We start from the raw sequence: 13,756 nt of genomic DNA, 5'->3' as shown, positions 1-13,756 counted from the left end.
TGAACCATCAATTGACAATTCGAGAAATTGAGTTGCTGTACACGCTCATTCAAAACTACTTCAAATTTAACAAAAACCAAAGTGAAGTGAGCCTATATCCCCAGTAAAGTTCAGCCGGAACTCTGGCTGATTCTAATTCGCACTCCGGCTCCAGTGACGCAACCGATTCTAAATAGAATCGGTTGAGTTACTGGAGCCGCCTCTTACCCTCTAAGAACGGTTGGTTTCAAAATCGTCCAATGAAGAACGTTCGTTGGACCAATTTGGACAACGTCCAAATAACCGTTCAACAAACGCCCATCGTTGAACCCGTGTTGAACGGTTTTGCAACAATTTTTTGGACGTCTTAGTGGGTAGGAACGGTACCCGAGTAGAGTCTGATAAATTGAAAACTAAACTTGGTGTTGTGATGTTCAGCAAATGATCACTCAGATTGGTGTCGTTTTGGTCGTTTTAACGGTTCAAAATGGAGAGCAGCAAAATTGTCCTATGACATCAAATAGAAAACTAATTCTGCTATTAGTCAGAGTAAATTGAAAGCTCATTGAGATGCTGAATTTCTTTTTGATAACAAAATATGTATTCACTTTGATGTTTTACCAAAGAAATATAAACATAGAAAATTTTTCTAAGAAACAAGGATAGCAAAATGAGATCAAAATTTGATGTCATATTTAAAATATCTAAAACTGATAACAAAATAAGATTTAAATTTGATGCTATTATCAAAATACGAATTTAACTTGTAATTTTGATGTTCGACTTTGCTCGGGCTGGTTTCAAAATCGTTCAATAAAAGACGTTTGTTGGACCAACGTTGGACGACGTCCAAATAACCGTTTAACAGACGTTCTTCGTTGGACCCGTGTTGAACGATTTTGAAACAATTTTTTGGGCTTTTCAGTGGGCGGTTTCAGTGACAAAAACGATCGATTCTACTATGCTATATTTCACCCTAATCCAGCCATCGTGCCATAGCAGAAAGTTAGCAAAAGTTGAGCAAAGAGAAATTGATTCTGGCAGAGCTTCTGCAAACATTTTGCGCGATTTGTGTAAGAATTCTGGCAGAGAATTCGCTCAAATGCAACAACCGTTCCTGACAGAAGCGGTTAAATTAACCGATGCTGCTCGCTATTAGCTAGAATCCAGCCAGGAACGTACAGCCGGGATTTCTGTACACTTCCTGCCATAACTTTGTCAGATGTTTTGCTCGATTCGTGCTAAAATTCTACTAGGTAGAATTTCCAGGATCTTTGCACGGTTTATTTCCGAGTTGTTTGCTCGGTTCCAGTCAGAATCTGCCAGAAAACCGCGAGCGAAACCGAGTTCGCCTTAGTACAGTTAACCCCGCAGGATGTGCGCAGAAATCTGACAGGGCTACTAAACCAAGACTGACAGAAATCTGGCAGACCGGTCTCTGCCAGAAAAATTGGTGACTGTGTAGAACCCGGTCAAACCATTCGGAATTTGACTCGGAATCCTGAATAGAGTCAGTATGGATTCCAGCTCAAATGCAACAACCGATTCCGACTCAATCGGTTTCGGAATCGGTTGTTGCATTTGAGTTGGAATCCATACTGACTCCATTCAGATTCAGAATTCCGAATCGCAATCCGAATGGCTTGACCGGCAACCACCCAGCATCACACACTTAATTTTTTTTTTCTGCCGAATCTCAGCTTTTTTCGCATCTTTTGCCGAAATCTCAACAGTTGAGATCTCAGTAAACAATTTTTTGGCCTAAATCTCAGTAGTGTTACATTTCATAGTTGATAGGGGAACATAGGGAGACTTAACCAAGCGCAAAATTATATTTTTGACTATGGCGTCTTCTATTCGATTCTTAATTTTTTTTCAAAAATATTTTTATACTTGTGTCGATCCCTTAAGCACAGAGAACAGACATCCATGATCGAACAAAAATATTTAAAAAACGTGTGTAAACATTTGAATTAATATACAATAAACACTAGCGCCACCACACCAACCTATCCCAACTATCCGTAAAATCCATTCCGGAACCGGTTCGAAATCCTGAATGGATTCAGTATGGAATCTTGCTCAAAGAAAACAACCGATTCCGACTCTATCGGTTGATGCATTTGAGCTGCAATTCATGCTGGAAGTTCGAACCGGTTCCAGACTAGTTTGACTGGGTGACTGGGTAGAGGCATAACCGCTGTCAATTCTGTCGAACTCAGCCACAAAAAAACATGACGACAGTGGCGCACCTGGTTTCGATATCCCAACTACCTTCGAAACCGTTAGATATTTTACACAAGTTGAATGATGAAGATGGACGTCTGTTCTCTGTGCCTTAAGGTAATTTTAAAAGCTTGGAATGAAAAATCTTTTCCTTACAGAAAATATTACGTGATTGATAAATTTGCATTAAATGATGTAACTTTTTATCAAACTTTGTATGGACATATCTACTCGACTATTAATTACTATTAATGTACTAATATACCATCTTAATCCTTGTGAAGCAGTGAAATGATTTTACATAAATTGGAACATTGGAATACTTAATACTAGAATTAAGTATGACATTGAACGCAATAACTAATGTTGGGGAGACTTCACCAAATGGCAATAGGGATCTTTAATTTGGAAAAATTGTGCCAGTTTTTCATATGTATTGGTAGCGGGTGTCCTTACGAGTACACTCATATCATTCTTAAACCTTAATTATTCTTTTATGATTTTTAAATTTAAAAAAACCAAATTAAACTCAACCAGCAAACTGACAGTTGCCCTACTAAATGACGTATCTGCAAATATCTCGTTCGCCTCATTGTTAACCGGGACAGCACCCCACACAGCATGATCTGGTACTTTGTCAATCCGCTAGCAACCTGCCATCCCAAGTTTCATCTGCAAACTATGGTAGATCTGATAAGGCAACCTATAGGGTCGTGCAAGTCGCATGGGTTTGGATGTGTTATTGTCCTAAAAGGAAACAAACTAAAAAATGTTTTTTTCAATAGTTTCGGGCCAAAAAATTGAAAAAGGACTGAAATATTAACTCACGGTACTAATCTGCATCAGAATATGCCTTAACCCGCACACCCCTAAAGATCCCTATTGGCTGAAGAAAGATACTAAATTCCTGATATTTATTATGCTTTGGTATCTACTGTTAATGTTAATCACGCCATAAAAAAAATCCCACCTCAACCATAAGTCTTTATATTTTAGTATTCGTAAACAAAGTTAGCAATAGTAGGACTGATTTCGTGAAGTGTGAACATGCAATGCAAGCAGTACAGTCAATCCTTAAAAAGAAATGCATTAAAAAATTTAAATTTATCAAATACAACCCTTTTATATTTTTTACTGCTACCTAAGGATCTCGACACTATGGAAAAAAATAATTACAGTATGTTTTATGTCATTATTTTTTGTTATGATTTTTCAAAATTTTTTTGTTCAAGTCTCCCCACTCCTTGGTCAAGTCTCCTCGCAGTGGGGAGACTTGACCAAAAAAGACGATCACAGAAAAACTTTTGTAACTTTTCAAAAATTATATTAAAAATTCTGCATAAAAACATGAAGACGTATAATAACTTTGCACCACAGATAACAGACGTTTAGGCTCGATTTGAATCGTGTGTAAATACCCGCTGCTGAAATTCCGAATAAATCAGACGTCTGAAACACGTTTGGCAAACGTTTGTAAATTGCGCAGCGATCGATACAATGCAGTTAGAGTGCAGCTGTCAATCACGTGTAGCAAACAGTTGCGCAGATGGCAATAGTGAAACACGGATTTCCAACGTTTATCAATTTGAAAGTTTACACAGGTTTTTCAAGAAATTTTGTTCTAGCCTAAACGTCTGTTATCTGTGTTTGCACATTATCTCAATGACTTTTGGGGATTGAAGGCTTTTTTTGGAGATTTATGCAGTTTTAGCTGAAAACCTGGTCAAGTCTCCCATGTTCCCCTACTCGAAAAATATTTCACCGAAAATCAGCTAGCAAATCTCACATTACTGAGATATCAGTTTCTAAGTTTGCTGACTACACAGCTGTTGGGAAATTGCCGAGCCAAATTGAGTGTGTAGGAAACTTAACTAGCTCAGTTCAGCTCAGCCGGAAATGAATCGGAATTCTGGCTCTAGTTAGAATCGGTTGTGTCACTGGAGCCAGAATATGAACTGGAACCAGCCAGAACTGCGGTTCATTTCCGGCTGAACTTTACCCGGAGGATGCTGAAATTGAGTACTGCTTTACTCCAATTTTGAGTGATTCTGCATGAGCGTGTTATGTCAAAACGCTTGTTTACAAAATATAATAAATTTTATCTTCTAGCAAATTCTAATAGGCAAAAATACAAAAATCAAGTTCTAATTTGCAAAAATACACTATGATCGCAAGTTTGGATCAACTTAATTTTGCTGAAATATGTCGAGGTTGCATGACCAAAAAGCAACGGATGCGTCCTCTGTTTGGTTCCAGCCTGGACTCGATGCTGATGGCCGTAGCAGATGTGACAGTAGGGTTTCTTACAAACTGGCAAGTCGTTTAACTAATTAAATGGTCTTGTACCAAATAGGTGGCGGAAAACGATGGATATCCAGCGCAGATGTGTGTACAATGTGTGCTGCAGGTCAGTCGGGCTTTTACTTTTAAGCAGCAATGTGAACGAACCGATTCCACCTTGAAGGAGTATCTGGAAAGATCAACAATCCTGGAAAACAACACAGAAACTGTTCCAGAAGTTGTTATTGTCGATAACAATGGGGATCAAACAGATCATGCAGAATTGCGACTGATAACATTAGGCGAGGAGAACGAGCAATATGAATATCGGTTTAAGGAGGATGGTTCAAATGAATGTGTTCTGATAATACGATCCGTTGAAAGTGCAGATGAAAAGGTAGCAAACGCATCGTTAAACAATTTTGTAATATCTACGATGAATACTCTTCATGAGGAGCCTGAAATGACGATCGAGGATGTGAAGTTCATCACTTCATTCGATATTAATTCTGACGCTCTCGAATGCAATGCTGTAGACGGAGAAGCTGAGGTCGATCAATACGGTACTTATCATTATTAGTTATATAGGTTGTTTAATACACATTTTCTAAATTTGCTTCATTAGAGGGAAATGGTTCTTGTAACCAAGATATTGATGTTAAAGTCGAGCCTATGATAGAAGAACCGAAACACATCACTACAGTATTCAAATGTGCTGTATGCTTTAAGGATTTTTCGTCTCAAAATACACTACAGGTGAGTTTCAGTTTTACCAAAATTGTTCTCTACTAAGCGAAAATGTACCATGTTTTCAAAATGTTAAGATCTGATGAATTAACTGTTTGGTAACATTTACAGGAGCACTTTTGTACATCCGACACGATTAAAAATTTAGTGGAAAATGATCATCCGAAAGATTTAGGTCAACCAACCACAGAAGAACCACCACCTCCATCTTACGACTGCTCGATTTCCAGACGCTTTTGCTGTGGGGTTTGCAGTAAGAAATTTTCAGATTCCAGCAAGCTACGGGTAGGCGAAAAATTTAAAAAATTTACTTTATCTAACTAAATTGCTAATAATTTATCAGCGTCACTCTCGCACGCATCTTATTGACAAACCACACGTTTGTAAAGTGTGTGGAATGTCGTTCGCCGAAAGTTCTAATCTTACCAAGCACCATCGGAAGCATACCGGTGAACTGAGGAATGTGATAGGTAAACCAAATCTGTGCTCAGTGTGCGGCAAACGGTTCAAATGGGCAACATCGCTTTCGAAGCACATGAAGCATCACACTAAACGGAAGCTATTCGTGTGCCCGTATCAGGACTGTAACAAATACTACGTGGAACAGCGTTCGTTAGATATTCACATGTTTTCGCACGATGGACAGAAACCTTTTTCGTGTAGCTACTGTAATAAGGGATTTACCCAAAAATGTAATTTACAGAAACATGAACGTGTGCATACCGGTAAAAAATTTGTGTTTGTGAGAGATGAAACGTATCACGTAAATATTTATTTTATACTTTATAGGGGAAAAGCCATTCAAATGTACTATTTGTTTCAAAAGTTTTGCACAGAGTGGTTATTTAGTAATTCATCAACGAATACACAGCAGGGAAAAACCATACGATTGCAGAGAATGTGGTAAGACTAAATAAAATCATACATACGAAAATATTATGTTGTATATATTATTTCTGGAAAACTATTTTTCTTCCAGGGAAACAATTCGCAGCTTCCAATGCGCTGACGGTTCACCTACGATCACATAGTGGCGAACGTCCATACGGCTGTGATGTTTGTAGCAAACGCTTCTCTCGACAAGAAACTCTAACGATCCACAAAACCAGAAAACATTTGAACGATAGACCACACGTTTGCACACTGTGTTCTTCCAAATTCGTTTCCACCGGATCTCTAACGGCACATATGAAAAGTGACCACAGCGATCGGTACTACCACATGTGTCCCACTTGTGGAAAAGTATTCGCTTCCATGCAAAGTTTGAAGGTAATACATCATACATGCGCAGTTTCCGTTTGCGCTATCTCTAGTCGCGGGCGAAAATTTACTAAGCTTATTGTGATTCCAGAACCATCAAAAGATTCATCTTAAGGAAGGGGAGATAGCTGAGGGTCAGCCGCAACCTTTGATCCAATTTGTGGTGGACCAGGAACATGTAAAGCAGACGGCGAATCTAACTTCGGTTCTCAACAGTAGTACAGCTGGATCGAACGAGGGAAAACTTATTGTGATAAATTCTCAAAGTGTTACACATTAGGGGAATATACCTACTATCAACTCTAGAGATTTTGGTGTTATGAACATGATAGAATTGTTATTGTTATTTATCAGTGTGCAATCGGGCTGTCTCAACAACCTATTTCTGCAACCTATGTGCATTAACTGTACACCTATCGTCTATCCGTTGCACTTGACAGTGTGTGCAGTGCTTTATGGTCACACCTACGACCGCGCACCCGGCTTCCCATGAGCGTTTTGGCGGCTCAGAGGTGTCCTTCCATGTTGCTCAGGGATACATTGGTCCTATACACATCCATGCATACAGGCATACATACGGGCTTACATTCATACATACATACAAACTATTTGGCGCAAGTTTAGAGCGTGTAACATCGTGTCATCTAGTCTGTCATCCTATGGAAAATCATCCTACCATCGCCTTGAGGTCAACGTCATATTGGCAAATTTCGCATTGAATCCGCTTCTGTCTCTTCCTAATCTCCTTTTTGTCTCCTAGGTCCGAAGCGGATCAATCGACTATTAATTGAAATGGTAAACATACTAGCAGTATTATTAGTCCTTACTCGCGAATATGTTTCCTACAACTGTGCTGTTTCTTCTCTATATTATAACATAACTCGATTATCCCTGTTCTAGTCAATATACATATTCATTACATTATGGACCAGGCAAACCCTTAATTTTTCTATTATTATTATCCTGAGTAGCTATACCAGTGAAGGTATTTTAGGATTTCGTTAAAAAGAATCTCTGCCAATAAAGACGTAAGCAATATTTATCCACATAAAGTTTGCTCGAAACGAATGTCCGCCTGGTTCGACTCGAACAGACCACACCGACCCGAAAGGATTGCCTATCATTTCTGAGAGCCGGTGTGCTTGATCGAGTTTAATAATCATAAGAACAAGTCCTGAATAATTAACTATCTCTTAGGTGCCAGTCCTGCACTCCTTTCCTGAACTAGCCTCATACTCACGATCAAAAGAGTCGACAACTAGTAGGATCCACATGTCCCCCACCCAAGCGAATTGATCAACTTGCAAGTAGGAGCACATATCTACCAACCTGCCAAGAAGACTTCCGAATCAATGAGAATGGACCATGCCAGTCGAAGGCCACAGGCCCAGCGCCATCTCGTACAGTGTCATTGTCATTTCTCAAGATGAGAACCTACAAAGCCTAACTGTTCGTATGTGCTAGTCCGTATAGATTTTGGTTTGCTGAAACGAAACAAGAAAAGCAAAACAATTGTGATTAGTATCGTAGCTATAATAAATAAATAAACGATTTCTCCTCTGTTGTCGGTTTCCCTGTTCGCAGTCCTCCCTCCTGTTCCTGATCTGTTTGGGCCACTGGCTTTCCGTTTCCTTGGCCGTCCCGTTCTCCCGCACACATCGTAGCAGGAGAAACAAATGAAAAGACAAAACAAAATGAAAATAAATGGACGTCTGCTATCTGTGCCCTAAATTGATGTTGCTTCTCAGTTTTGCACGACCCAGGGGGGACTTGGCCTTTATCCCAATGCTCTGTCACCGATGTTACGTGATATTCGTTATGGAACATTCTTTGTTTGGGGGCCATTCATAAACAATGTTGTACGTTTTTTTATCCCTGATCCGCTGATACGTCTAAAATTCATTTTTAGTTTTTAGCTCGTTATGTGAAGCTCTTCCCCTATTGTCAATATCCAACATCATTTATGAATGGTCCCCTGGTGATATATTTAGAGCATTTCCAATGAAAAATAGGATTGACAGGATTTTAGCGCGCTCTTGGCGCCTTGTGTCACATCTTCATGTTTGTTATACATACTAAGAATACCAAAGCATGCGATGTGATGACCGGAAGATTAGAGAAGCAACTCCTCCCCTTCCCCCCCCCATAAACATGATAGAATTATAATAATTTAATTTTCTGTCTTTCATGATCGCTGGGTTCGTTGATGAGTCTAATGGGACAAAATGTTTCTTGGTGGCTAATGCTGATTTCGTTTTTAGAGCCGAGTCGCTCTAGGTTCGCTCTGAGCTGTCACTTTTGTATGGATTTTGTAAATATTAGAGCGAACCTAGTGCGACTCTGATCAAAAACCGAAATCAGCATAAGAGTGGAAAATCCAAACAAGTGGTGGGTCTGTTATGATCTGGATTAAGTGTGTCGGCGGATGGCGACATGGGTATTTCTACTTCCGAATAGGATTTTAAGATGATGTGATTATCTCTTAACTTATTCGAATTGTCTTCCTGATTCTCGCGAGCGGTGCGGGTTGCTTAGCTATACTTCCGGCTATCATATCGCTCGCAAGAAACTGTAATTGTTAACGAAGGAGTACTGCTGATGTGCAAGGTGCCAGAAAATTGAAACTGCCTATTTACCTCGCTAACCCATCAGATTTTGAACTGCTCTCCAAGAGCGATCGAGAACGACTTTTACAGTCGCACATTGGTTACCACTGAATCGGTCAAGTGGGAAGTTGACAGCTTTGCTTCATACAAATCGCCTGAAGAAGATGGAATCTTTCCCGTGCTGCTGCAAAAGGAATTTGATATTTTCAAACATATCTTCAAACACATGATTATGCTTTCCAGTCTTGCTACTTGGTATCCCGAAAGCACGATGAGAAAAAAACTGTCAAATTTATTTCCAAAGGGGGCTCTCAATCTATGAAAAAGCCAAAATTTTGAGACCTCCTATCAACTAAAGTTCTTTTCTTCTAAAAGCTTTGTAATGGGTTATCGATCATTAGGGGAAAGAGGGTAACAGTGGAACTATGAAAACGTATTGTTTTCATAGTTCCACTGTTACCCTCTTTCCCCTACATCAGGAACGATTGTTTAGTTGAATATCCACCGCACAAAATGCAACATGCACATTGTTACATCTAAAAAACCGCACATACGGGATCAAATTGAATCTCAATTAAAACGCACGCGTGTACTTCCCTTATCTGTCCTCTATATTTTTCTTTTTTTCTCTCTTCCGCGCAGTGCTACCAGAATCTATTATTATTTTCAGATACAACAATCTCCTCCTCCTATGGTTTATTTCATAGCTGTACCATGTTCAGTCGTTCATATCGTAGTCCTTGAAACGCAATGGCCGTCTCGTTTCGCGCCTCGGTCTTCCTTCACCTTCGTTCTGTGCAATATGAACCGCTGGTGTATTGGTACTGGATTGCAGCTTAGCTGGTGGTGTTGCCCAGCTAGAACATCGTGATTCGTCGTGGCCACCCTGTTCCGGTTCAGTGAACTCTGAAAGCCGCTTCAAATGTGCCGAATTTTACCAAGATATATTTCCCGTTGGAGGTTTCAACCAATACACTGTTGCCGCTCTTCTGGAGGACAGTAGCGGGTTCTGTATGGAATGGCCTGGAAAGTTTATTTTGGGGAATCAAATTGCGCATGAGAACATGCGCAATTTGATTCCCCAAAATAAAGGGTCAAGTCTGCGTCTTGAGGACGCAGACTTGACTCTTCAGCTTTATGCGAAGTATCGTACCGTAGTTTGGCTGCATTATTATAAATCCAATCACTGTCTCTCACTTCGGAATCCGCTTGTTCTCCATCATTACCAATCTTAGGAATCCAACCACGGAAGCTCCTGCCAAATAGGATTTCTGCTGGTGACCGACCCGTTGCTGGACGTTGAATCAAATAGTATACGTAATTCGCCTCGTCCAAATCAGCTTTCCAGTCTCTGCCATTAACCTGTGCTATTCGCAAGATTTTCAGGATCGATCGATTCTGGCGCTTGACCTTCCCGTTGGCTCGGGGCTAATATGGTGTGGTGTGTCTTAGCGAGATTCCAAATGTATTGCAAAACGTTTCCATTTTATTGCTTGAGAAGTTTTTCGCATTGTCCGAAATTAAAATAACTGGAAAAGCCATACGAAGAAAATTTAATATTCCTCGTAGTCGTTCGATGATATCGTCAGATGTAGTAGTTTGCATCACTGCTGTTAGGGACCGTTCATAAACCACGTAGACCGAAATTTGAGAATTTTTAACCCCCCCTCCCCCCTAGTAGACCTTAGTAGACTTTTACCAACCCCCCCCCCCCCCACACCACAAGTCTACGTAGACTTTTATTTTTTTTTATTCGCGGGAAGAAGCACAGTATAATGTTCAATTAAAAATTAGTGTTCAGATTTATTTCAAGCTTTTTAAATATTAAAGAAAGGTTTTTCATTTTTACCATTTTTTTGTTAACCATTTTTGTTAACGACCTATTGAGTCAATTTGTCAACAGTTTTTACGGCATTTAATTAGCAAGGGACTGGAAGGTGAAGTATATTTTTCAATATTTAGAGCCATAGTACTCAAGGGAGGCACCTACGGTAGCAGACAAAAGGTTAAGTCGCCGGTGAGCTCTAAGCTTGCATATATGATCCTTCCACGCTTTTCTAAACTTTCTTCCTTCAACACCTTGCTCTCCCTTGAGTACTATGGCTCTAAATATTGAAAAATATACTTCACCTTCCAGTCCCTTGCTAATTAAATGCCGTAAAAACTGTTGACAAGGTTTTTCACATTGGTTTTTTTGTCTATGATTGATCAAATCAATTAATACCAATTCAAGGTGCTTTCCAACGTTCGTGTAGCGGAATACTTCTCTTCAAGGTTAGTCATTCAAGTGTATGTAAAAAGATATATTGCTATAACTAGTTCAAATTTTGGTCGAAGTGCGACCTATACCAACAATGCAGAATTGCTAAACACTTTTTGAGCCTTACTGGTGCATTCAAAATTGTTAAATTATAAGAAACAATTACAAAATAATACTGTCGATGTGTACTATCATCTAGACTAAAATAATAAACCAAACATGTACACAAATTTCACTTTTCGTGAACAAATTTCAATATTTCTAAGATAATAAGATAATCTAAATTGCCTTATTTGAACGAAGCTATTTAAATCTTCCCAAAAATATTTATTTTTCTTGTGTAATTAATAGCCATATCACCTGAGAGTATTATCGCAAAGTATCAAAGTTTAACTCCGAATATTGTCGAAGATAAATATAGTTGAACCGATTTTCACGGAGTTGCGTAGGGTTAAGACGTAAAATTTAACGGGTGTTTAAAGATTTTGAAATCAGTGCAAATGATTGCAAGAGAAGCTGATTAACTCGAGTAAACACTTTGTTGTAAAATTATAACTACACTATTGCTTTAACCACCGAAATCAATATAAATAAAAAATAAAAAATATTAATCCATTTAATCGGGCGTTTTGTTGTTACAATGGTGGTTTTAATGCTTAACTTGGACCATTTTTTAACTTTTTATGGTTCATGCATTTAATGGTCCATGCATGTCTGCTAACTAGTGGTGTTTCAGATGATTTCACAGTCAAAATCTTCCGACGAAAGGAATTTTTGGCGATCGTCTTTGGAACTGTCATTTTGTATTATTCCTAGATAAAAACTATATCAAAATATACGCAAGAAACAACAACGTGAGAGGTTGTCCTAAAAAAATCGGTTCTGGGTTGAGTGGTCGCTTAACGAGTAGTTACCTTAATAGTGTACTAGCTTTGAAGTGTCTGTATAATTACTGAATAGACCGATATTTTGAACACAACTCTCTTTAAATCTTATTTATAATTAGTAATACGAGAATAACAAAAAATAAAAGTCTACGTAGACTTTTGCAAAGATCCCCCCTCCCCCCTCGTAGACAAACGTAGACTTTTGCCAGACCCCCCCGTCCCACCTATGAGTCTACGTGGTTTATGAACGGCCCCTTACTCGAAAACGGTTGTACATACACTGAAAAAAATCCAAACGTTAATTCTATTTGCTTCAAAACGCTTAAAATTCATATGAAGAAGAAATGCTATTGTTATCACGCGCACACATAGCTTCAATGTGTCAACTGTATAAACTATGTATGCACACACATAAGTTATATGTGCATATTGTTATAGAGTGGGGTTTTATGTGTCTAATAGTTATGAAATGTGAATGTAAGATTAATATTTCTTGTAAATACACACATTAGGTTTATGTGCCAGCAAATAGTGTCTATATGCCTCCGTTAATTGCAAAAATCTATGTGTAAAATCAATAGGCATAACGTTTACTTTTTTTTGAGTGTATCAATCAACACTAATATCGATTCGTTAGAAGGAAATGGCCCCAACATGTCAATTTCGAGCGTATGCCATGGTTGACTCGGTAATTCTCGAACCGACATTGGTTGTGGTGGACCGGACGTGCTTACCAGTCGACAATCCATACACGATTTCACCAAATTCTCTGCCTGTTTATCAATATTTGGCCACCAAAACCTGCTACTAAGCCGCTGTTTAGTTTTTCTCTATTCCTGGGTGCCCTATGTGTGCCAGTTTCAATACTTTGTTTCAAAGCGTCACTGGAATTATTATGCGATCATTCCTCAACGCAATATCATTCAGGATCATAATCTCCTCTCTAAATGAGTAATACTTTTTCAACGTCGCTTTCCAACATCCCGTGTTTGTTTAAAAATCTCTATCATGCAGTGTCTCTTCGCCTATTTCGTTCAGTGTGAGTACAGAAGGAGCATCGCTTCACCTTCCAGATCATATGTGGAGCATTCCCAGAACTGTGGTAGCCTTGACAACGGATCTGCTATGTTGGCCTTTCCAGATACATGGATAATTTTATAGCGAAAGGACTGCAACTTCAGGGCCTATCTTTCTATCCGAGAGCACTGCTTGCGTTTAGTTTCAAACGTGACCTTGAGAGACTCGTGATCCGTGACCAACTTGAATTCTAAACCTCTCAGATAAGTTTCCAATCTCTCAGTTGCCCACACCAACGCTAGCGCCTCTCTTTAATTCTGTGCCTTTGCCGTTGAGGATAACCCTTTACTGATGTAACAGATTGCTCTTTTTTCCTTGCTTCTCCTGTAGCAGAACAGCTCCCAGGCTTACCGGACTGGTATCAGCGATCAATATAGTATCGTCGTGAGGTGAATAGTATCCGAGATTTTTTGGATTAGCAACTTCATCTTTTA

At 39.1% G+C, this 13,756-nt stretch overlaps 1 protein-coding gene across 1 annotated transcript; it reads left to right on the top strand.

The window, feature by feature from the left end:
* Nucleotides 1-4,270: 4,270 nt before the first annotated feature.
* LOC131690981 (zinc finger protein 883-like) lies at nt 4,271-8,045 on the top strand. The gene is made up of 8 exons (XM_058977095.1): nt 4,271-4,498; nt 4,559-5,048; nt 5,111-5,241; nt 5,344-5,517; nt 5,576-5,957; nt 6,022-6,135; nt 6,212-6,501; nt 6,584-8,045. Exons 1-8 carry the CDS (start codon nt 4,370-4,372, stop codon nt 6,770-6,772), a joined length of 1,899 nt encoding a protein of 632 aa, XP_058833078.1. The 5' UTR covers nt 4,271-4,369; the 3' UTR covers nt 6,773-8,045.
* Nucleotides 8,046-13,756: the final 5,711 nt, after the last annotated feature.

The sequence above is a fragment of the Topomyia yanbarensis genome, chromosome 3, assembly GCF_030247195.1.
Source record: "Topomyia yanbarensis strain Yona2022 chromosome 3, ASM3024719v1, whole genome shotgun sequence".
Taxonomy (NCBI): Eukaryota; Metazoa; Arthropoda; class Insecta; order Diptera; family Culicidae; genus Topomyia; species Topomyia yanbarensis.
This window is presented reverse-complemented; position numbering and strand designations above follow the sequence as displayed.